Here is a 25,694-nt window from a genome sequence, read left to right as displayed (position 1 = left end):
GAACACGGCGGCTGGGAAACGAAAGCTCTGGAAGCTAATGTAGAACACGGCGGCTGGGAAACGAAAGCTCTGGAAGCTAATGTAGAACACGGCGGCTGGGAAACGAAAGCTCTGGAAGCTAATGTAGAACACGGCGGCTGGGAAACGAAAGCTCTGGAAGCTAATGTAGAACACGGCGGCTGGGAAACGAAAGCTCTGGAAGCTAATGTAGAACACGGCGGCTGGGAAACGAAAGCTCTGGAAGCTAATGTAGAACACGGCGGCTGGGAAACGAAAGCTCTGGAAGCTAATGTAGAACACGGCGGCTGGGAAACGAAAGCTCTGGAAGCTAATGTAGAACACGGCGGCTGGGAAACGAAAGCTCTGGAAGCTAATGTAGAACACGGCGGCTGGGAAACGAAAGCTCTGGAAGCTAATGTAGAACACGGCGGCTGGGAAACGAAAGCTCTGGAAGCTAATGTAGAACACGGCGGCTGGGAAATGAAAGCTCTGGAAGCTAATGTAGAACACGGCGGCTGGGAAACGTCTGGAAGCTAATGTAGAACACGGCGGCTGGGAAACGTCTGGAAGCTAATGTAGAACACGGCGGCTGGGAAACGAAAGCTCTAGAAGCTAATGTAGAACACGGCGGCTGGGAAACGAAAGCTCTGGAAGCTAATGTAGAACACGGCGGCTGGGAAATGAAAGCTCTAGAAGCTAATGTAGAACATGGCGGCTGGGAAATGAAAACTCTAGAAGCTAATGCAGGACATAGGGAGTCCACGGGAATGAATTCTGAGTTGAGACTCAAAGCTATTGCAAATCTTGGATGTTAGCAATATGTCGTCTTAAGAAATAGGAACCTTTTGCTCTTTTCCTCCCTGACTGTCTGAAGATAGGCCGCCATCATGAATGACACTGTAACTATCCGCACTAGAAAGTTCATGACCAACCGACTACTTCAGAGGAAACAAATGGTTATTGATGTTCTTCACCCTGGGAAGGCAACAGTGCCTAAGACAGAAATTCGGGAAAAACTAGCCAAAATGTACAAGACCACACCGGATGTCATCTTCGTATTTGGATTCAGAACTCATTTTGGTGGTGGCAAGACAACTGGCTTTGGCATGATTTATGACTCCCTGGATTATGCAAAGAAAAATGAACCCAAACATAGACTTGCAAGACATGGCCTGTATGAGAAGAAAAAGACCTCAAGAAAGCAACGAAAGGAACGCAAGAACAGAATGAAGAAAGTCAGGGGGACTGCAAAGGCCAATGTTGGTGCTGGCAAAAAGTGAGCTGGAGATTGGATCACAGCCGAAGGAGTAAAGGTGCTGCAGTAAAGGCTACCTGTGTCCAGTTTGGATTTTTCACGAGCAGATTAATAAACTAAAAACTTTCAAAAAAAAAAAAAAAAAAGAAATAGGAACCTTTTATTTCCTCAATACATCAATTAACCAGGAATGTCAGAAAAAACAGTATTCCTAGTAAGTTGATTTTCTAGTAAAATGAGTGGTAACAATGAAACAAGTTTCCTTTTAGTAGTTGTTGAAAATATTTCTGGAATATTCTACGAGGACACTGCCTTAGTAATTAGTGCATGATGAGAACACTTGAGTTTCTCCTGAAATCTGAAGGAGGAGTTCTGGGGCTTGGGGAGCAGAGTGAAATATTAATTCCTACCATCCATTATTTGCAAAAATTACATAGAATTGGCCAGGCATGGTGGCTCATGCCTGTAATCTCAGCACTTTGGGAGGCCGAGGCAGGTGAATCATGAGGTCAGGAGACCATCCTGCCTAACACGGTGAAACCCTGTCTCTACTAAAAATACGAAACATTAGCCAGGCATGGTGGCAGGCACCCGTAGTCCCAGCTGCTTGGGAAGCTGAGGCAGGAGAGTGGTGCGAACCCGGGAGGTGGAGCTTGCAGTGAGCCGAGATCACGCCACTGCACCCCAGCCTGGGCAACAGAGGGAGACTCTATCTCAACAAAAAAGTAATAAAAGAAATTTAAAAATCACATAGAATTCAAGACTGTGGGATGACTTCACAAGGATTCCAATGGCTGGAAATTTGAGATTGTAGTAGTTTTTAAATAAAATATTTTTCTTCCTCTTTGACTGTTTTTGCCTAAAAAAAAAAGAGTGGAAAGGAAGCAAATGTTATTGAATGAAGAATTTCCATCTTGTGCTGTTTAATTGTGTTATTCATGCAAATTATGTCAGATTATTCAGACATAACTTGACGCACACTGCACGGGGAAGCTGCCCTTTTCCAATTCCCACAAAAGATACCCAGTGAAACCCTGCCATGTTTCTGTGCATATTGCTTGTATTTTGCATATTTCTTTATAATTCCATTTCTGCCTCTAGGCTGAGCCTCCAAAGGGCAACTTTAGTTTAGCTTTTTTATATTCAGCATGAGGTTCAGCACATATGTACACTTGATAAATGTTTTAAATGAATAAATTAACGAAGAAGGAGTAAATTAGTATTAAAGAAACTGCCAAATGTAGTCACAGGAGTTTCATCAGTTCTAAGGAGAAAATTGTTCCTACTATCATTAAAATGAGATACATTTTAATGACTCCATGCAGATACATACAGAAGTTTCTGATATTCCCACATATATATCCATGAAGCAGAGGTCCTTGAAAGCAAGGCACAATTTACTGCAGAATCATGTCTCTGGGAGAAACACTACTGTGTATTTTCACTCTATAATGATCTGTGAGAGTAAACCCCACTGAAAATTACGCCTCTGCCATCAGTGAGTCGGCTGAGTGTGCCAGCCACAGATGGAGGGCTTGGGCACCTGTGTGTTTAGGACCACTGAGGGGGTGGCAGGCCAGAAGGAATTTGGGGTGTTTCTGAAACTGAGGCCTGGCTGCTAGGCTTTCTCGGCAGGAGTGCCAATCGATGCCCACAGCATTTATCACTGAAAAGACTGAATCGAGGGTGCTGAGAAAACTATTTCAGGAAGCCAGATGGTGCCAGGAGGGAGGGCCAGCCCCAGCAAAACATCACCCAACAGAGAATTTCCCATCTCCCTCTGTGTAAACCAGGGGCTTCTAAATGTTCTCATGCAGATGGATATCAAAAGGAAGAGGACAAACAATTAATAGGATACTCGTGAAGCACAACGCCCCCTTCCCAAATACGGATCCGAAATTATTTTTTAAATCAAAAATAATGGAATTATTTTCATACACACATCCCATGCTTATGAATGGGTAGGATCAATATTGTGAAAATGACTATACTGCTGAACGCGATCTACAAATTCAGTCCCCATCAAAATATCATCATTCTTCACAGAACTAGAAAAGACAAACCTAAAATTTATATGGACCCAAAAAGGAGCCCACGTAAGCCAAAGCAAAACTAAGATAAAACAAATTTGGAGGTATCATATGACCCGACTTCAAACCATAATAGAAGGCTATAGTCACCAAACCAGCATGGTACTAGTACAAAAACAGACATAGACCAATGGAACAGAATAGAGAACCCAGAAATAAAGCCAAATACTTACAGCCAACTGATCTTGACAAAGCATACCAAAACATAAATTGGGGAAAGGACACTCTATCCAATATATGGGGCTGGGATAATTGGCAAGCCACATGCAGAAGAATGAAACTGGATCCTCATCTCTCACCTTAAACAAAAATCAACTGAGGATGGATCAAAGACTTAAATCTAAGACCTGAAACTATAAAAATTCTGAAAGATAACATCAGAAAAACTCTTCTACACATTGTTTTAGGCCAATGAGAGTTCATGACGAAGAACCCAAAAGCAAATGCAACAAAAAGCAAAAACAAATAGATGGGACCTAATTAAACTAAAAAGCTTCTGCACAGCAAAAGAAATGATCAGCAGAGTGAACAGACAACCCACAGAAAGGGAGAAAATCTTTGCAGTCTATATATTCAATACAGGACTAATATCCAGACTCTGCAAGGAACTCAAACAAACCGGAAAGAAAAAAACAAATAATCTCATCAAAAAGTGGGCAAAGGACATGAGTAGGCAGTTCTCAAAAGAAAATATACAAATGACCAACAAACATATGAAAAAATGCTCCACATCACTCATTTGCAGGGAAATGCAAATTAAAACCACGACATATAAGCTGCCTCACTCCTGCAAGAGTGGCCATAATCAAAAAGTTAAAAAAGCAATAGATGTTGGTGTGAATGTGGTAAAAAGGGAGCACTTCTACACTGCTGGTGGGAATGTAAACTAGCACAACCACCATGGAAAACAGTGTGGAGATTCCTTGAAAAACTAAAAGTAGGACTGCCAGTTGATCCAGCAATCCCACTATTGGATATCTACCCAAAGGAAAAAAAGTCATATGAAAAAGACACCATGCACACAAATGTTTATAACAGCACAATTAGCAATTTCAGAGACATGGAACCAACCTTCAACCAACAGGTACACTGCTTGAAGTACCCGTCAAGCAATGAGTAGATAAAGAAAGCATGGCGCATATACTCCATGGAATGTTACTCAACCATAAAAAGGAACAAAATAATGTATTTTGCAGCAACTTGGATGGAGCTGGAAGCCATTATTCTAAGTGAAGTAACTCAGGAATGGAAAACCAAATATCATATGTTCTCATTCATAAATGGGAGCTAAGTGATGAGGACGCAAAGGCATACAAATGATACAATGGACTTTGGAGAATTGGTGGGGGAAGGATGGGAGGGGACTGAGGAATAAAAGACTACACACTGGGTATAGTATACACTGCACGGATGACAGGTGCACCAAAATCTCAGAAATCACTACTAAATAACTTAACCATGTAAACAAAAACCCCCATTCCCCAAAAACTATTGAAATAAAAATGAAAATGAATGTTCAAAACGTGCATGGACAAAGTACTCAAAGAATACAGAAAAGTGAATTGCGTGTTTCTTAAATAGCTATGTTCTTTCTTCTTGATTATAACCCTATTCCAGTAATTCCCTTTTTCATGGAGAGATTCATGTGTTTTGTCTCTCAACTTGGGGCCCAGCCACTGTTGACACTAAAGCGCACTGAGCCCATGCTCCTTGCGTAGAGGACTCTGAATGTATCCCCGTGTCTCCGCTGCATCAGCCGCTGGCTTTCCATGTGACAAATGCTTCGTAAATGTTTCCTGCAATTAACCATGCTTTGAGAAACTTTATCAACATATAAGCTAATTTTTGGGAGACGTGACGGAATGGGTCCTGACGTACTTCCTGGCTCTCTCAGTAAGAGAAGCCCAGCAGAGGCCTGAGCCGTCAGCAGCCAACCACGCTGCCTGCTGGTCCAGGAAAGGCAAACCAGGGCTAAAGCTTCGGTGTGAGAGGGAAGGACTCATGCTCCTCTCTGACCCTGGCTTTGGGGATTCACAGGTGGGTGAGGAAGTTAGAGTATTAAAACAATGGCCACGTAGGTAAGTAAAGCCAGTCTGGGCCCAGGGAAAACCAAGAAAATTTCTAATCATTTTATTTTCAACCATCAGGGCTTCTAAGATAAATTTAAAATTAGACTGGAGTCCTACAGGTGAATTCCATTTTCCAAGTATCATTACACTAAATCTAGACATGTACTTCAGCCTGTGTGGGTCTGGATTGAACACCGAGAAACCGCATGACGCACACTGAGGTTCTGTCCAACAAGCTTAAATAACTCGCTTGTGATTGGGTTTGACAAAATATAAGATGGATGTTCACACTGGGAGAACTGTCCCTGGTAAACACTCCAGCTTCTAAGATAGAAATGCAGCCTTCAAACCTGTCCGCTGGGTGACCTTAGAGAGAGGCTGGTGTGTTTTACTTTTCTTTCAGGTACATCACAGTCATGGTTTACGTCACCAGATCAAACAAATCATATTCTCATTGCTTTGTTTTCCTATCCTTTTTATTTGGAAGGGACTGTCCCCATTAGGGTCTATATTTTGGAAGTCAAAATAATATTAGTCTTGAAATTAAAATACTATAATATTTCAACTCCAAGGCATTGGTAAAGAGAGAAATCCAAAATATGCCTCTTTTGATGCAGATTTTCAAAGAGAAAAGTACTAGACACAATAATACCTACCAGTTTGGAGGCGTCAGTTTCCCAATCTCCCCACTCTCTCTGTGCTTAGTGATGCTGAACATTTGTTTCATAGACTTGCTGGCCATCTGTCTGTCTTCTTTTGAGAAAAGACTGTCCAAGTTTTTCGCCCATTTTAAAATCAGGTTGTTTTCTTGCTTTTGAGTTCTTTGACTTCCTCATATATTTTGGATATTAACTCCTTATCAGATGCATGACTTGTAAATATTTCCTCCATTCTTCAGGTAGTGACTTCATTTTGTTTATTGTTTTTATTGTTGTGCAGACACTATTTAGTTCAATGGACTTTAATTTGTCTGTTTGCTTTCATCGCTTGTGCGTTTGGAGTCATATCCAAAACGTCATTGCCCAGACCAATGCTAAAAATATTTTGTCCTATGTTTTATCCTAGTAGTTTTATAGTTTTCGGTCTTACATTTAAATGTTTAATCCATTTTGAATTGATTTTTGTATATGGTGTGAGATAAAGATATGATTTCATTCTTCTGCATGTGAATATCCAGTTTTCCCCACATCATTTGTTAAAGAGACTATCTTTTCCCCATTATGTGTTCTTGCCACCCTTGTAAAGGAGCAATTGATGGTAAAAGCATGGATTTATCTTTGGGGTCTCAATTCTGTTTTTGTCTATATTTCTGTTTTAGCATTAGTACCATGCTGTTTTGGTTGTTACAGCTTTGTAGTATATTCTGAAGTTGGGTAGTGCAATGCCCCTAGCTTTGTTCTATTTGCCCAACAATGCTTTTGCTATTCAAGGTCTTTTGTAGTTCAATATGAATTTTAGAATTTTTTTCTGTTTCAGTCAAACATGTCACTGGAATTTTGATAGGGTTTGCATTGAATCTATAGATTGCTTTGGCTGTAGTTTCTTTTCTTTTTTAGGTTGAATAATATTCCATTATATGCATATACCCAATTTTTAATCCTTTCACTCATGGACAAACACTTAGGCTGCTTCCATCCTTTGGATGTGAATATTGCTTGTGAATATTGTGAATATTGTGAATATTGCTTGTGAATATTGCTACTGTGAACACAGGTGTTCAAATATCTGCTTGAGTCCCTGCTTTAAATTATTTGGGTATTGAACAAAAGTAGAATTGCTGGATCATGTGGTAATTCTATTTTTAATTTTTTGAGGAACTCCCATACCCTTTGCTGTAGCAGCTGCACCATTTTATTTCCACCAACAAAGGAAATTGGAATGCACAAGGGTTCCGGTTTCTCCACATCCTCGACAACACTTCTGATTTTCCTAGGAGAGTACTGGCCGTCCTAATGGATATTAAATGTTGTCTCACTGGGGTTTTATTATCTTCTAATGATTATTGATGTTGAACATCTTTTCATGTGCTTATTGGACACTTGTATATCTTCTCTAGATAAATATTCAGATTTTTTGCCCATTTTCTAATCAAGTTGTTTTTTGTTGTTGTTGTTGCTTGTTTGTAAGAGTTCTTAAATATTCTAGATATTAGCTGCTTCTCAAGTGTGTGATTTGCAGATGTCTTCTCTCATTCTGGGAGTTTCTCTTTATTCTTTGTTTACAGTGTCCTTTGATGCACAAAAGTTATTAATGTTGGTACAATCTAATTATCTCTTTTAATTTATCTCTGCTTTATTTGATTGCCTTTGCTATTTGTGTCATATCCAAGAAATTATTGCCAAACCCAATGTCATGAAGTGTGTCCCTATGTTTTTGTCTAAACTTTTTAAAGTTTTAGCTCTTGTGTTTAGGTCCTTGATTCATTTGGGGTTAATTTTTATATATGGTATAAGGTAAGAGCCTAATTCATTGTGTTGCAAGTGGATATCTAATGTTCCCAGCACTAGTTAATTAAAAAACTGCTTATTCCCGGTAGCACGGACATTTCCGATTGAGTGGCAGACTCCCATGGCACCACATAGGCCAGGTTTTACTTCTGTGCTCTCTGGTATATTCATTCATCATTCATTATTCATTCATTCATCTGTATGTCTCTCTTTATACCAGTAATGGTGTTTTGATTACTGTGGCTTTGCCATAAGCTTTAAAATCAGGAACCATGAGACCTGAGACTTTATTTGTTTTCAAGATTGTTTTGGCTGGTCAAGATCCTTTAAGATTACAGATGCATTTTTCTATTAAAAAATGTCTTTGGAATTTGGATGGAGAATGTATTGAATCTGAGGTTCACTTCTGGTAGTATTAACATCTTAATAATATTATGCCTTCCAACCCATAAATATGGGATGCCTTTCCATTTATTGGTGTCTTCATTACTTTCTTTTAACAATTTCTTTTAGTTTTCATTCTACAAGACCTTTGCATCCATGGTTCAGTTCATTCCTTAGCATTTTATTTTTTCATCCTATTGTAAATGGGATTGTTTCTATGATTTCTTTTTCAGATTGTTGATTATAAGGGGATAGAAACAAAATTTATTTTCCCCTTCTCCCAACCCCCAGCTCTGCGTACCCTCTATTCTATTGTCTATCTCTATGAATTTGCTTTTTCTAGGTGCCTCATAGAAGTGCAGTCGTAGAATAGATGACCTTTTCTGTCTGGCTTCTTTTGCTTAGAGCTTAATGTCTTTAAGGTCCGTCCATGTTGGAATAAGTATCAGAACATTCTTTTTTAGAGCTGAGTTATATTCCATTTTATGGATACATCATATTTTATTCAATATTTGTTGATGAGCACTCTGGGTTATTTCACCTTTTGGCTATTGTGAATAATGATGCAATGCACATTTACATGCACGTATCTGTTCGAGTCCCTTTTTTATTTTTTGGAATACCCATAGGAGTGAATTTGCTAGGCCATATCATAACTCTATTTAACTTTCTTAAGGAATTGCTCATCTGTTTTCCACAGCACCTATACTTGTTTACATTCCAACCATCAACGAAGGTTCCAGTTTCTCCGCATCCTCACCAATGTTTTTCTTTTCTCCTTTTTAAAATATTACAGCCATTGTTGTAGGTGTGAAGTGGTATCTCATTTTGAGGGTTTTGTTTGTTTGTTTGCATTTCCCTAGCGATTGATGATGTGACGCATCTTACCCTGTGTTAAGGGGTCATCTGTGTGTCTCCTTTGGAGAAACTTAAGTCCTGTGCCCATTTTTAAAGTGGATTGTTTGTTTTTTTGTTGTTGATGTGTAGGAGTTCTTGACATATTATGGATATTAAATTATTCTAAGATACATGATGTGTAAATATTTTCTTCTATTCTATAGTTCGTCTTTTCTCACTCTCTTGAAAATGTCCTTCGATGTACAAAAGTTTTTTATTTTGATCAAGTCCACTTTATCTCTTTTCTCTTTTGCTATTTGGCAGCAGTGTTTTAAACTCCCTAATGCGTGATACAAAACACTCACTTAACCAGAGTTATCTAACATGTGCTAGTTGGGGCTGGAGCCACCTTGAATTCCCACTTCAGTTCTCACATTGATATAAGGAATGGTTTGTAGCTGTTTTTATATTTTTCCAGACTCCAGGAGGAGGGCTTCCTGCCAGTTTTCCCTCAAGTTGAGTGGAAGGCTTGCCACACCTCACAGTAAAAAGATGTGCTCATTGTGAGAGCTGGTTATTTCTCTGATGTGTGAATCTTAAGCTGATGAATATCAAGAGGAAAATGTAAACCCTTCTGCCACACCACAGTAGAGGAAGCCGTAACTGCTTAACCCACAGAAACAAACACGTTCCCCTGCAGCCCAAGAGCTGTGTGCTAGCACCTGCATACAGGCTGGAGACAAGATGGTCAGGTGGGGAAAAGGGCAGCACCCCCTGCCCCTATGCTAATGGCCAAATGAGAGTATTGGCTGCTGCATCACTCCCTGATCTGCAGACTAGAAACTGCTTAAGTCTTTGAACCATCCACACACTGGCCACATCGAACCAGAATCAAGCTGGGATGCAGCACAGGCTGCTTCCAGGAGCTCCCAGAGGGGTGGAGGCTCTGGAGTCACAGAAGAGGCACCGAGGCACTCGCCTGCCTCTCCATGGCCTCTGACAATTTTCTGTGTGTTCCCAAGGTCTTTTTTCTCTTCCCCACAAAAAAAAAAAAAAAAAAAAAAAAAAAAAAAAAACTGGAGCTAACAACTAAAGCAAATCCTCACCTCTGTCTAAATTTACTGATTTAGGTAACAAAACCTGCAGACCTCAGAGACTGTGAATTTGGAGAAGTGACTGAAAGAACCGAGATGCCAGTTGTTATCACCCTGGAAGAAGGGGTAGGAAGAGGAGTCTATGCAGACAGAGGGTGGACTTGGCATTTGAATAAATGAGATCATCGCCCAACAGCCCATTTACAAAACGCCATTATTTATCCTTTCCAGGATAGAAAGGGCAAACATTTCATACTAATCGAAGGAGAAATTCTTTTGCAAAGTGGGTCATTTTTCTTTTCCAGGTTCTATAGAGCTGGTTCCTGCTAGGAATTAGTAAATACCAAATAACAAAATGTTGTTGAAAATGGCATCTCTTCAAAAAGAGATGATCACCTCTATTCTTTCAACCAAAAAAGATTCTAACGTGAAATATCTGTAATGTAAGTGCATATATTCACAAAAGTGATCCAGTACAAAAATAAAATATTTGACATAAATGTGATTTGTTTTTCTAAAATTGAATGGTAAAATAGTGACATTTTATTATTACTTGCATTAATTATAAAAGCATCCTAGGTTTGCTATTATTTCACATTTTTTCCTAAATGGGAAAATACTGTTTCCATCTTTTGTTATTAATAATCATTGAATTAATGTGGGACATAATTAATAATCACTGAATTAATGTTTCGCACAGAGCCAATTACAGTTTATTTTCTTCCTAATTTTTTTATAACAAAAGATCCCCATTTTACAGGCAAGACACCTGGCTCAAAGAAAGAAGTTATTAGCCTAAATTATAGCTGCCATTTTTGATGTTTAAATTGTGCCAAAGTTTACATTCAGTATCTCACTTGATTCTCCCAATAGACACAGACTGGGGTTTGCCCCAATTTATAGGCGAGAAAACCAAGTTTTAGAGACGTGCCTTTCTGAGACCTTTGGCTGCCACGGGAGGATGGCAGCTGAGCTGGGTTTGCAGGAGTCCACGTGTCTCTGCTATTGGAGATGCTCACAGGAGTTTCCAGGTGACCAGATTCACCTGTGATCATCCAGATCTTCCCCTACTTGAACGCTGTGCTTTCTGTGTGCATCAGGAAGCTCAGGACGATCCCTTTGTTCCCCATCAAAAAGGGCCACAGCTGACACCCCTACAGCAGAGACACGTGTTAACAAGAGAGAAGCAGAGAACAGTTATTACACTCATGTGTGTTCATGGAGGTCATGGGACATGTGAACTCAGAGAGGGTCCAGGTGGCCGAGGCCCAGATGCCCTCCTTACAGAGAGGAGGAGTGGGGATGCTCAGGCCCGTGCTCCTTACAGAGAGGAGGAGTGGGGATGCTCAGGCCCGTGCTCCTTACAGAGAGGAGGAGTGGGGATGCTCAGGCCCGTGCTCCTTACAGAGAGGAGGAGTGGGGATGCTCAGGCCCGTGCTCCTTACAGAGAGGAGGAGTGGGGATGCTCAGGCCCGTGCTCCTTACAGAGAGGAGGAGTGGGGATGCTCAGGCCCGTGCTCCAGGGAGGGTGCGTGGGAGTGAAGGTTGTCTCAGCTGCAGACCAAGTCTCCCAGGTGACCTCCGGGAGCTGCCCTCGGAAGAAGAGGGGAAAGTCTGGGCCTGGTGGCCGCCTCCAGTCCCTTCTCTTCTCTGGTGGTGGATCTTTCCCGCTGTTTAATGAGATCTTGGGGGAGGCGGTCTTAAGACAGTTGCATTTCCTTTGAAAGAAGCTTTCTCAGTCATGTCAGGAGACTCCAGAGAGCTTCTCCCCGCACTTGGGAGAGAAACAAGACAAGGCTGGAGGGACCTTGATTCCGAGGCAACTTCTGGGGCCCTCAGCACATCCATGTGCCAGGCTTCAGGGTGCTGGCTGCTGAGAACCAACAATGCTCTGTTTTCTAATTTTTATCTTGCTTTTTGTTTGTGTTTGTGTTTTTTTGGAGATCGGGTCTTACTCTGTGGCACAGTCACAGCTCACTGCAGGCTCAGACTCCTGGGCTCAAGTCATCCTCCTACCTCAGCCTCCCAAAGCACTGGGATTACAGCTGTGCACCACCTCACCCAGCCTGTTTTATTTTATTTGAATGAACAACATGCTGTAGCCTGGGACTTAGGTAGTTCAGAGTCTGGAAAATATATTTTCCTTTAATATTTAAAACCTTCTTGAGGACCTAATCAATGCAAATCAGAGCCTTCCTAGCAAGTCTTCTGTGAAGACCTCGGGGCAGGGATCTCACTCCTTAGACGAGGCCGGTTTCTTGCTCCCGGCTTGTTGTGAGTTGTGTTATGAATTACGTTTGTCTCTTGAGTGTCCTACATTTCAAACAGCACCTCCTGTCTAGGACAGCAGCAGCCTCCTCAGACTGGGATTGTGAATTTGGGAAGCAGGACGTGCATAGGAAGAGTGGACTCTCACTCTTCCCCCTGTTCTGGGCACACCTGGCCCAGCAGCCCTGCCGATAGGACCGCCCCTCCACCCTGCCTGGCACTGGGACTCCTGAGAACCCCCCACATCCAGGGATGTCTCTGGAGGCAGGAAGCCCCAGTCCCAGGGAGGGCAGCGGGCAGGCTCGCCCTGACCACAGCTGATTGTGGTCTCAGTCCCCATCTCCAGCTCTGATGTCCAGACTTGCTTGAGCAGGAAGTCCTGTTTGCTCTGCTCATCCCACCCAACCTCTCCAGTGCCAAGTTCCAGGGGCAGCCAGGATGTGAACTGGAGGGGCAAGCTCCCGGCAATGCGGGCTTCAGCATTCACAACTAGAGGAAGACGAAGAGGATGGCGACAGGAAATCGAATGCTGCCAAAATACTTAAAGATTTATTCTGAGCCAACAGAGTGACTGCGACCTGGGGACACACAGTCTCCTGAGGTCCCAAGAAGGTGCAGGTGCACCTGAGCAGCCAGGTTACAGTTTGGTTTCATACATTTCAGGGTGACAGAATCGCAGGTGAAATCAGAAGTCAGTGCATGGAGGGTGTGCACTGGTTCAGCCTGGAAAGGTGGGCATCTCCAAGTGGGGGCTTACAAGTCATAGGTGGGTTTTGGGGATTCTTTAGCTGGCAGTTGGTTGAAAGAGCTAAGCTTTGTCTGAAGACTTGAGGTCAGTGTGAAGTAACACTGAAGTTAAGATGAGGGCATCTGTATCTACCATGTCATGCTGTGCCAAAGTTAGGCTAGAAAGTCAACCACATCATACGGATTAATAAGAAAAAAAAGAATTTGGCCGGGCGTGGTGACTCAAGCCTGTAATCCCAGCACTTTGGGAGGCCGAGACGGGCGGATCACGAGGTCAGGAGATCAAGACCATCCTGGCTAACACGGTGAAACCCCGTCTCTACTAAAAAATACAAAAAACTAGCCGGGCGAGGTGGCGGGCGCCTGTAGTCCCAGCTACTCGGGAGGCTGAGGCAGGAGAATGGCATAAACCCGGAAGGCGGAGCTTGCAGTGAGCTGAGATCTGGCCACTGCACTCCAGCCTGGGTGACAGAGCAAGACTCCGTCTCAAAAAAAAAAAAAAAAAAGAATCTGTTCAAGGGGGTTTTATGGTTTGTAGGGCACAACTCCCTGGGCCCTTTAGAAAGGAATTTGGTAAAGAGGAAAAAAAAGGTCAGGGTTCAGTGATCAGGGAACAGGAAGGTGAAGCCCTTCTGGTCCCAGTGCTAACCCTACCCAGGCACCAACATAATAGGCAGGGGCTTTGGGCCCTTGAGTAAGAAGGTCAGAATTTGAGAGGAATTAGAGCTCCAGCCAGGACTCCTGCAGGACAAGGTCCAGTAGCCTCCTGGCCAGCCTGTGGGTCTTCCTGGTGTTAAGGCTCAGCCCATGAAAACCCCAAGGAGCCCTCAGGCAAGCCACACCCCAGCTGACCCTCACCAGCCCTGCCCAGAGACTCAGACCATCATCAAACCAGGACAGAATTGGTTTTGAAAGCACTGGTTTATAATCACAGGCTCTTCTTAAAGACCACAACATCATCTCTCACTGCCTGTTCCTCTCTGTCACTCTGAAGTCCCCGTGTCTCTCCGTGTCCTGTCAGGCCCCTGTCTGGCTCCCATCACTGTATGTGTGAATCCGTATTTCACTCCTTTTGCTCCTTGGCCAAGGCCTTGTGAGTTCAGCATTAAGGGGTCTGAATGGCTGGATCTCACCCATCCCTGGGAAGAGAAAACTAGCTCAGAGGAGTCAGCTACGTGAGGTTTGTGGAATTTATCAGTCCCAGGGAGACATGAGTTTGGGGCTGCAGTCCTGCAGTCCCACATGTGCATCCTTGCCTGGGGCAGCTGTTTAAAGGCATCGGGCCCTGCCCTGCTGCCTCATCCATCATCTTCATGTTCCTGGAATTTGTGATACAAAGAACAAAGCATAGCCAATCAATCAGTAGCTTATGGTATTTAATTTAGATTTTGGGTAAACAACTCAGAAACTGCCTCTTTTTTTTAAAGGTCCATTTATAACTGCAGCTTTTTGGAGTGTATATTCAGGGCAATTTAAATCTGGGTACCCAGGTTGCAGCTCTCAAGCTTAGCTCAAAGAAAGTCTCCACATGTATTAATTTAGTCTCAGCTTCTTGCTTTAGGTTGACATCCCTATGGCAACAGCCACTGGACCCTGCCTGGAGCACAGCATGCCCTTTATATGTTTTATTCTACATGCAAGGGTGCATGAATGATTTGAAAACCAAAAATAAAATTCTAAGGCCCCCCAGCCATCTGATTGGACTTCCTTGTCAGCCAGGGATTTCTTAAAATTTAACCTGAAAGACTGGTTCAGGCCAGGACAGGGAATAACAGTTGGGTGTGCCTCATGATGCCTCTCCGGGATTAACATCAACATATTCTTTAAGTCTGAAAAGAAATATTTTACAACCTATTCTCTCTCTAAAGCCTACTACCTTAAGGCTTCCTCTGCAAATAAGAACTGTGGTCTCCACAATCCTTTATCTTAACCCAGACATTCTTTTCTATTGATCCCAGGTCTTTACATACACTCATTCAATTGTCAATCAGAAAATTTTGCAATCTACCTCTAAGCAGGAAGTCCCTACTTGTAGTTGTCCCACCTTTCTGAACCAAAACAATGTATTTCTTAAATGTATTTGATTGAAGTCTCATGTCTTCCTAAAATGTCTAAAGTCAAGCTGTGCCCTAACCATGTTGGGAACATGTTCCCAGGACCTCCTGAGGGCGGAGTCACAGGCCGTGGCCGCTCATATTTGAGAATAAATCTCTTCAAATATTTTACAGAGTTTGACTCTTTTCATTAACAAATTGTTGTGCAGCTGAACAGAAATCAGCTTAAACTAATACCTGCACATCTAGCTTTCTTAGTTGGTGCATTTCTAACAAATTATTTTCTTTAAAAGTAATCTTGTTACAGCCCAATGGGTTCTTCTTGCCTGATGCACAAAAAAGCCAATACAATGAGACAGCATGTGTTACAGCAGAGAAAGAGTTTAATTATTGCAAGGCAACTGAGCGAGAGGAGACAGGAGGTACTTCTCAAATCTTCCTTACGAAGAATTCAAAGGCTAGGATTTTATAGGATAGTCTTCCAGCAAGGGGCTAGACAACGGGAAATGCCAACTGGCTGGGTTGGGGATGAAATGACGGGATGTCCAAACTGTCTTTGTGCACTGCATCGTTTCCTGATTGACATCACTGGTCTAGGCAGCATCAGTTGTTCCACTAAAATATAAGGTCTGAAAAAATATCTCAGACACCAGTCTTAGTCTTTACAATAGTGATGTTATCTATGGAGGCAATTAAGGAAGTTACAAGTCTTGTGAACACCAGCTACATGACACCTGAGCAGTAAGCAAGTTAAGAAACAATGACTAGTTATGATTGACCTATGCAGAGCTTTCAGCAGAATTCAGGTTCCTGCCATAATTCTAAACTTGTGGCCCTTCATTAGCTATACAAAGGCAGTTTTGGTCCTCGAACAAGAACAGAGGTAGCTTTGGGAAGGGGCTGTTATCATCCTTGCTTTAAGGTTAAACTAGAAGATAAATTCCTGTGTTCTGAACTGGGCCTGTGTCCAGCCATGAACAAGGCCATCAGCTTGTGAGGTTAGAAGCAACGTGGGGTCACTTACGCTACTTTTCTCGCCTCCATAAGTTTCACAAAGGCAGTTTCAATCTCTCTTGTATATTAAGTGCCATCCAGATGCCAGGGACTCTACTGGGTAGTGTTTATGCATGATTGCATTAATCACCCCCAAGCCCCGGGACACAAACAGTATAATTATCCTCGGTTTGTTCGTGAACCTGGGGATGAGTGTAAATATCTTGCTTAGGGTAAAAGAATTATTAAACATAGAATCAAAGTTAAGCTTAAGTCATCTAAGATTCACAGCCTGCCCAGACTCTGGTCTTGTCAACATTTGGAAATGATTATTTCTAAAATAATGAATTATAAGCCTTTTGGAGGGGATAATAACTTATAATGTCTGTTTAAAAATTTAATGTTTTTAAATTAAAATTTTATAAACAACAACAACGAAAGAAGTGTGCCCATTTAGGAAATGGGATGACCTCAGTCTCCTGGCCTTGCTATCACCCCCCAGTGCCTTCTACATTTCAGACATTGCATCGCCCTCCCTGCAATGCCTATTAGGATAATTATGGTTTTTTAATATGTAGCGATTCCTCAGAAAACGGTCAGGAGAGCAGACTCTGCCAAGGGAGAAGGTGGTTCTTCCTGGAAGGTGGAACTTGGATGTAACCACATTAGTTCCTGCTGGGCTTTGGCTGAATTAATTTCAAGCCTTTGAAAGAGGAGGGAAAGGGTTGCAGTGTGAATGGAGGTCTGGAAGGAGGTCGCCCTGCAACACAGCTGGCCCCAATACACGTGCAAATGTGTTCTCTGCCTCTTAGAAAAGCTACCAGATTGCCCATTTATTGATGATTATCTATTGTAGTCATCTGTATGGTGCTTCTTGCAGGAGTTTGGCAATTTATAAATCACAGATTTTTCCAGCAAGGACAGCCAGATGCTGTTTCTGCACATAATGCTTTGAAATATAAGCACGCTGTCATTTGCTGGCACTGATGACTTGAGTGAAGGCTAAGGTTTTGGCTCAGAGAAACATGATGAATGTTGATGATGGAAAGGGAACAGTGTAACAGTGATTGTAAGAACTGTAGTTTAGTAAATGAGAAAATAGAAGTATAAATGCCAACGTGCTTCCAAAAAAGATACATGAAGTTTTTTTAGCTGTCATTATTGGAAAAGAAAAAGAAAAGCCCAATGGGCTCTAATGACTAGCCTTACGAAAGCAAATGATATTTTGAGTGAATAGGGACATGATTGACTTGAATTGGTGCCTGATTTTCATGTTTTTGTTAATTATTTGTAAGACAAAATTATCAGAAAATGTCTTCCCAATTCCTTAATATGTTTATTACTACTTTTACTCTCAATATCAAGTTTGGAATGGGTAAAATTCTGTACCATCTCCTCACAAAATTGACCTTGTTCGGCCAATAAGTGTAGGAGTTACTTATCTTTGTCAGAACTTGGAAATTTCCAAATAAAATATTTACACAAACAGAAGAAAGCAGCCCCACGGTTCTCTTAATTTCCTTGCTTTCTCTCTGTCTGCCTGACTCTGGAGCTACAGTAAATTGCAAGGACTACGCTTTGCGAAAACAGCTTTCCAAAGAGCCGGGGATTCATCTTTAAACTATGTCTCTGAAGGCACAGGAAGAGGCAAGAGTGATAGATTCAGAGTTGTTTGCAGAAGTCAGATTTTTTTTAGCCTTCTGGCCAGATAATAATACTGAGGGTATAAATAACATTTATGAAGATATGATTCCATTATTTGCTGAAGGGGAAAAGGTGGTTTAAAAACCTGAGTCAAAGAAACACCAAGGAAAGTATCCCAGGAGGTGAGTCGTGGAGTACCCTGTCACGGTGGTCATGGAGTACCCTGTCACGGTGGTCATGGAGTACCCTGTCACGGTGGTCATGGAGTACCCTGTCACGGTGGTCATGGAGTACCCTGTCACGGTGACAGAGAGCACTGCCAAGGAAGGTGGATCTTTGAATCTAACCCGATGAATCCGAACGGGTAGAAGAAAGAGGGCACTTGACACAACAACTTCCAAACAAGATTGGAGGCGCACAGGGTGTGAATGGAGCCCTCTGTGCTCATCTGCCGACTCGGCCACATCCAGCTGGGCTCAGCAGGCTGGTTTGTTTCTCTCTCACCAGCTGTTTCTGCCGTTCTGGGGAAAAGCGCCTGCCTCGTTTACAGTTTACTGTTGAAGCCTTCATCCCACTGCTCTGAAGTGTCTCTGACCTGGTTGTTCCAGGAGCGCCAGCCCCCATGGTGGAATGCTCACCCCACCCTCTCTGCCAGCCCACGAGGCGCTGTCCTCCTCACTGACCTGCCCTCTGACATGCCCTCACCCTTCCTGGACACCTGCAGCCCCTCCTGAGGGAAAGTCCTGTACTCAGTCTTTCCCTCCTGTCTCATGACGGACAGCTGTCCTCACCCCATAGACATGATTCGGTGTCTCCCAGTCGACTGGGCGGTCCCTGGCCCTGCAGAGGAGTACCGGCAGAGTCCGCTCTCTGACAGTCCCTGCACAGCCCCACAGGGCAACCATCACTTTCTAATTCACCATGCTCGTGCCTCGGTTCCTGCCTTTTTCTGGAACCTCCTCCACCCATACCACGCCCAACGGTAAAAATCATTTACTCCCCCAGGGTGCAATGAAAATGACAAGTTACAACCAAAGCCATCTTCTGTTCAATCCTCCTGGCACCTTTAGCTTCCTAACTGTGTTTGGGGTGCCAGCCTCTCCTCTTCTCCCCTCCTTTCAGCTGGGATGCCAGCCCCTCTGCCCACTGAGCTCCTGGGCTGGGATGTGGGCCCCTCTGCCTCCTGAGCTCCTTTGGACTGGGCTGCAGGCCCCTCTGCCCACTGAGCTCCTTTGGACTGGGATGTGGACCCCTTTGCCTCCTGAGCTCCTTTGGACGGGGCTGCAGGCCCCTCTGCCCACTGAGCTCCTGGGCATGATGAGGCTGGGCCTGTGCTGGCCTCCTCCTAGCAACCCCTCCCAGTCAGGGTTGAGCACACAGTCCAGCAACCCTGCGAGTGTAAAGTCAGTAGGTCAGGGTGGAGCCTGAGATTCTGCCTGTCCAACAGGCTCCCGGGAAATGCTGTCTCAGCAGGACCACTCCCCATAAAGCTTGTGAGTTCATTCTTGGGCGTTTTGTAATACGGCGACCTCATAGTGTCAAGGTTCTGAAATCTTCCATGAGTGAAACATCAGGTCCCATTGGGCTAAGGATCAGATTCTACTTCAGGTGCCAGTCTTGCAACACATTGGCCTTGTCACCTTGCATGGGTTATTTAAATCTCTGTTTTCTCATTTGAAAAATGAGGACTGTATCACCTACATTTTGTTTTATTTTACCTTAGCTTTGAGGCTAAGGATGCCTTATTCATTTGACAAAGATGGTTTGGTGAAAATGGCAATGTCCGTTGAGCATTGATGCTGTACCGGAAACCTTACCCTTCTCATCAGCCACCTCATTCAGTCACCACAGCAGTTCTGGGGGCACAGTGGGGTCCTGCCTCACAAAGACATCACCTCCGAGCTGCACAGTTGCCCAGCATGCTCTTGTGCTGCGTCTGGCTCACAACCACCCAAAAATCCACATGGTGCATTTTCAGAAAATTTCCAGCCATGTACAAAACCACTGGGAGCTTGAAACTGGCTGTGGCGGGAGCACATACACTTCAGCAGTGAGAGAGGCTGCACATCAGGCCCCCTCCACCCCCGGGACAGCCAGGTCACCTGCACACCACCTCCTGCCCACAGAATCAGTGGGGAGAAGGAGCACGACCTGAGCTCCAGAGTGTGTTCATATGTGAGGGCTCCAGCCTCATAGTGTAAACGTAAGGAAGTGCCTGGGGCCCTGGCTTGGGCTCTCTGCAGCACTGCAAGTGTGGAATTGAGTTCCGGGGTGTGACTGTTCCTGGTTATTGTTGCGTTTCATCCTATACTTCTTGGGCTTTTTCTAAGGCAAACTACAAAGCATTCTCGCGTATTCCAGGTATTCATTCATGCATTGAACAACCATCTCTTTCAAGTCTTGCTTTAAGAGCCAAGTCCCCATAACCACCTCCTGGAATTCATGGGTCCGTCGGTGGCAGAGGAGTGGCCTGCGGTGAAAGGCAGCCTGTGTTGGATTGCTGTGGCCCAGTGGAAATGGTTTTCTTCAATGCTGATTGACTTCATCTTTGCCCCCTTTCCCATAGGACCATTAGGTAATGACTGGGAAAACTAAGAACCCAGGATGGCTGCTCATCGGAGGGCCAGTCATCTCACAGACACTTTGTGACAAATGTCCAACAGTTTGTGCACTGAGACGGATAAATGGACCGTGCAGTAAGGAGGTGTGATTTCCACTGGAGGAGATTGATTGAGGACATGGGGTAATATTAGCATTTATATGTTGATTGAAAGTGTCACTCTGGTGATAGATGAGGCATGCCTGCGCATAAAGAGGGAAAGAAAAAGCGTTTTCTCCAATGATGGGTGACCTCATCGTTCACATTTTGACAAGCACAGGATAGAGCCTCATGGCGTCCTAAAAGTTTTACCTAATTAAGGAAAAATTCAGGGTGTTAAAACACTCAACTGTTGAAAACTGTGCCAAGATGTGGGTCATATTTAAAATCATTGTTTCAGCCACCATTAAATATTAAAAGACTTTATAAAAATCTAGGGCGTTAGGACAGATACATTGCAGAGGAAAATGATGGGGCTGTAGGAGCTGGGTGTGGGGGAAGTGGACGAACGCCGGGCTGGAGCTCAGGGACTGAGTGTTCCATGGCAGAGCCAGCTGCCCGAGTTCTCCGAGCCTCTGCTTTCTCATCTGTGAAGTGGATACGTTTCCACCTGAAGGGTGTCACACATTGCAAATGCGATGGGCTGGAGTGACATGTGAGAAGAGAATACTTTGGGACTTTCCAGCAGATTAAAATCTTATTTTTTTTCAGGGTTGGCAAATATCTCTGGGTAGACGTTTCACAGGCAACGGGGTCTAAGAGCCGGGCGAAAGTTCTTCCTGTGTCACACAACGTCGGTTTGACTTCAGGTTTCTGTGGCCTTAATTTCTTCACGTCCTCTACGAGGACACAAGCCCCCCTGGCTATTGATCCCTGTAGCCAAGGGTGATGGTTTCGAAACAACTTCTGTGACCCTCCTCACTTTGCCTTTAAGTTTCCCTGAATCCCAGCCTCCCTGTCATCTCTTATAGCACCTATGTCCCAGCTTGCAATTGCCTACATAGTCCCAGATAAACTTTGGGAGAGCCTCTCTCTGTCATCGTATGAGGCTGACACTCCCTCACCCAACGTATCAGACTGTTCATTCCACACTGTTTCCAGCACAGAGAGCCAGCAGGCACCCCTTCCTCTGCAGGTAGAAACGCATCAGCCCGTGACCTACACGGGAACACGGGTGAGGAGCGCAGGGAGGGATCCACACAGGGCGTCTCAGGCTTAGAACTCAACACAGGTATTTTGTTCAAACAAAATGTCAGAATGTGATTTTGGTCAGCTCTAGTTACAAATCTATAATTCAAGATAGCCTTGCTGGTAATACTTGGTTAGAAACTTAACCAGACCAGAGTTACCATGACTCAGCTTTTGGCTGAATTGAAGATGTTCAGTGAAATGCCCACAGGATGCCTGTTTATTCAGTATCTGGATCACGACAGAATGGACTGAGTATTGTTTCAGAAGCTTTAATTTCATTCCTGGCTTTCAGTACTACTCACTGAGTTTTAGTGTGGAATTTAGTGGCATGACTGATTTCACTGCTAGCTAGTACTTTCTTTTCTTTTCTTTTCTTTTTTTTTGAGAGAGACTTTCACTCTTGTTGCCCAGGCTGGAGTGCGGTGGTGCAATCTCGGCTCACTGCAACCTCCACCTCCTGGGTTCAAGTGATTCTTGTGCCTCAGTCTCCCGAGTAGCTGTGATTATAGGCACCAGGCACCTGCCACTATGGCTGGCTAATGTTTTTTTTTTTTTTTTTTTTTTTGGTAGGGACAGCATTTCACTATGTTGACCAGGCTGGTGTCAAACTCCTGACCTCAGGTGATCCATCCACCTCGGCCTCCCAAAGTGCTGGGATTACAGGCATGACCTACCATTCCACCATGCCTGGCCACTGCTAGTACTTTCAAAGATTATGCAGTGTAACTTCAACTTATGATACCAAAAATTATTGATGTTGTTTTGAATGCCTGCATTATTACTGGTAGCTGTTTGGCTTCTTATTTCTGTGCATTGTGCTATTACTGGATACATCTTGGGAACTTGTAAAGCAATTTTCAATTTGTATGTATAAAACCAAAACCCTGGCCGGGCGTGGTGGCTCACGCCTGTAATCCCAGCACTTTAGGAGGCTGAGACCATCCTGGCTAACACGGTGAAACCCCATCTCTACTAAAAATACAAAAAAAAAAAAAATTAGCTGGGCATGGTGGCAGGTGCCTGTAGTCCCAGCTACTCAGGAGGCTGAGGCGGGAGAATGGAGTGAACCTGGGAGGCAGAGCTTGCAGTGAGCCCACATTGTGCCACTGCACTGCAGCTTAGGCGACAGAGAGAGATTCTGTCTCAAAAAATAATAAACCCAAAACCCTAAAGCATGGTCTTATGGCTCTTTTTCTCCAAAAGCCCCTTCAAAAGTTCAGTAATTACTATTTGGAAACACATACATACATTAAATTACAATATGTGCTAAGTTTGCAAGAACCTTGTGTTTCTTCTAGAAAGCTACTTGGTTTTTTTCCTCTAACAGGGATAAGTCAAAATGAATAAAAGATTTTAAGTACAGTCTCATGCTTTGGGTATGACTGGTGAATCCAGCTTGAGTTAAAGTTTAACACAAGGGCTAGGCAGGCCCTGGGTTCCACTCACGACCAGAGTGAGGGATGCTGGTTTCCAAGTGTAATGGCCCTTTATGAAACTACCTAAAGACTGTGAAGCTTTGACAGGAGAGTACACCTCAACATCTTGAACATTTTGCTCATCACAACTTGAAATGATCAAAATAATTAGTGTTGTAGCTGTCAATGTTAAGATTCATTCACATGCAAAGGAAGGAACTTAAATCACATTGGAATGAAGGAAAGGCAAAGCCTTTGGTTGCAGTCAGTAGGAGGTTGGGGGCAGCTCCCAGCCTGTTGGTACCCAGCGTCCCGTGTTCTTTGTGTGTCCCCGCATGGGGTGTTCCTCTGTGTTGAATTCCTCTTCCAGCAGGCTGGCTCGCTGGCTCTCTGCTTGGCGTTAGTGGTGTTAGAACAAGCTTCAGTTATTCACTTCTCACAGCTGGTCACACCAAAGTAGGCATCGTGGCCTCCCTCTCCCTGTTGTCTATACCAAGCTGCCACTGGGCTCTGCCTGGTCCACCTGGGTCCTATACCTGTTGCAAGAGAGGAGCGGTTTCTAAAAGAAAGGCATGCAGAGAGGACCAGGGAGAGGCCGAGGGGACTTCATGCTGTCAGGGAAGTTTGAAGTCATTTTTGAAATGTCACGTCATTGAGTTATAAAGAAAAGCAGTTCAGAAAAGCTGAGATGGATATTACTGGGGAGGGAGGGCTTTACCCAGTGACGTGCGACCTCCACCCCTGCCTGGGGCCCCATTCTCCACCCACTCATTCTGCCATGGAATGAAAATGACCGAAATCCTGCCTTTTGAGAACTTAAAGGAGCACCTCTGTGCAACTGACGGACCTTAGTTCGTGTTGCTGTTCTTCTTGAAAATGATTTATCTTTCTCTCTGGTGTCATCTCAGCAGTTTAGAATATGCTAGAATTTTGGTGAGATTTAGCAAATAGGATGTCAATCAATTACCAGTCACCTTAAAAGAAATTTTGGGCCGGGCGCGGTGGCTCAAGCCTGTAATCCCAGCACTTTGGGAGGCCGAGACGGGCGGATCACGAGGTCAGGAGATCGAGACCATCCTGGCTAACACGGTGAAACCCCGTCTCTACTAAAAAGTACAAAAAAACTAGCCGGGCGAGGTGGCGGCGCCTGTAGTCCCAGCTACTCGGGAGGCTGAGGCAGGAGAATGGCGTGAACCCGGGAAGCGGAGCTTGCAGTGAGCTGAGATCCGGCCACTGCACTCCAGCCTGGGCGACAGAGCGAGACTCCGTCTCAAAAAAAAAAAAAAAAGAAATTTTGTTGTTCTTCATCTTACTGAATTTTGTTATGCAAACAAAGAAGAGAGACAACATTAGAAGAATGCACTTAGACCTTCTACCGATGGAATGGGGTGGCGGGACGGCGAGATTCGTACTTTACCATCAAAAACAGGAAGATGATTTTTCCCCAGTAACTGAATAACTTATAAAACCAGTTTCTTCAACTTCTGCGTCAGCCTTGGGGTTCACTGTGGACTTTTCTGTTGATTTGACACGAGGACTTTATGTGGGGCAGTTTGTGGAGAGAAGAGGAATCTTTTTTGGGTCATTTTTGCTTTTACATGACATTTGGTGTGTTTAACATGCAGAGGTGAGGATCCAGCAGTTTGTTTTAGTTTTTTTATTGGGTATGGGGCGGGGAAACGGGCATAACCATCTCTCTAGGAAATTCTCCCTGGGGCACCCTTGCCTGCTCTCCCGTAGCCATAGGGACAGGGTGAGTGAACAAGGCCCCTCCTCGCTCCCTGCCATGCTGTGCCCACCGCCTATTCTGCACCACACAGCAGGCGCTGTTCCTCCCAAGCGCGGCCTTGGCATGAAGCCCACACACACCCATACGGAAGGCACGCAGGCCTGAGACACAATGGCTAGTTCCGCCAACTCACACAGCACAGGGGCCTGCCGCGACGGGATCCACATCACAAAATCACCACAGGTGCTGGGCAGGTGGGGAAGACTGAGTCCTGGCCCGGATTACCAGGTCTGACTTAATCAAGACCCATCACTGATCGATGAGGATGCAAAATAAAGGAAGTGAGTATTAGCTCCCATTAGGTGCAAGAAAACAAGTAAGTTACAATCTCAGCGTTGTAATAAAAAATGCCCAGTATATTCATGTTTGTGACCAATTTGAATCATATTACTCTGCCTTTTACTTTAAACCATACGTATTTCCTGTGTATTATTACTTTTTTGGAGGGACTTTCTTGGAGTTCACAAGGTCCAAACTTTGTTAAATATTTTTGTAACGTGTTCTTCCAACAATTATAATAAACACTTGATCTGATTTTCTCCTCCAGGAACTCGAGTTCCAGGACCTAACAGCTGTCCTGCACTGCATCCACTCCTTCATAGCAGCTAAGGTGGCCTCCGTGGACCCCGGCTTCATGGACAGTCAGAGTCTTGCCAGAAAATACATGTTCAGCAGCTAAAGGTTGTTTCTGTTGAGTGCTGAAAAATTAAATTATTTTCGTAAGAAATGATTCTTTCCTGCATAATATTGCAACTTTGTGTTGTTTTATAATGAGCCGATAGTTGTGATACCAATAAAACATGTCACTAGTTTCCAAA

The 25,694-nt window shown here is 43.9% G+C and overlaps 1 protein-coding gene and 1 pseudogene across 2 annotated transcripts in view; both read left to right on the top strand.

The window, feature by feature from the left end:
• The window catches only part of SNTG2 (syntrophin gamma 2), a 383,842-nt gene extending 358,148 nt beyond the window's left edge, over positions 1-25,694 (top strand). The window contains exon 17 of the mRNA XM_030921522.1: positions 25,424-25,694. Within this exon, the coding sequence (XP_030777382.1) occupies positions 25,424-25,555 (132 nt within the window). The 3' untranslated portion in view covers positions 25,556-25,694. The remainder of the gene's footprint in view (positions 1-25,423) is intronic.
• On the top strand, positions 836-1,384 carry LOC115894322 (annotated as a pseudogene). Its single transcript, XR_004054425.1, has one exon. The product of XR_004054425.1 is annotated as a 40S ribosomal protein S24 pseudogene (transcript).

Source organism: Rhinopithecus roxellana, chromosome 17 (assembly GCF_007565055.1).
Source record: "Rhinopithecus roxellana isolate Shanxi Qingling chromosome 17, ASM756505v1, whole genome shotgun sequence".
NCBI classification, from domain to species: Eukaryota; Metazoa; Chordata; class Mammalia; order Primates; family Cercopithecidae; genus Rhinopithecus; species Rhinopithecus roxellana.
Note: the sequence above shows the minus strand (reverse complement) of the source record. Positions and strands in the feature narration are given on the sequence as shown.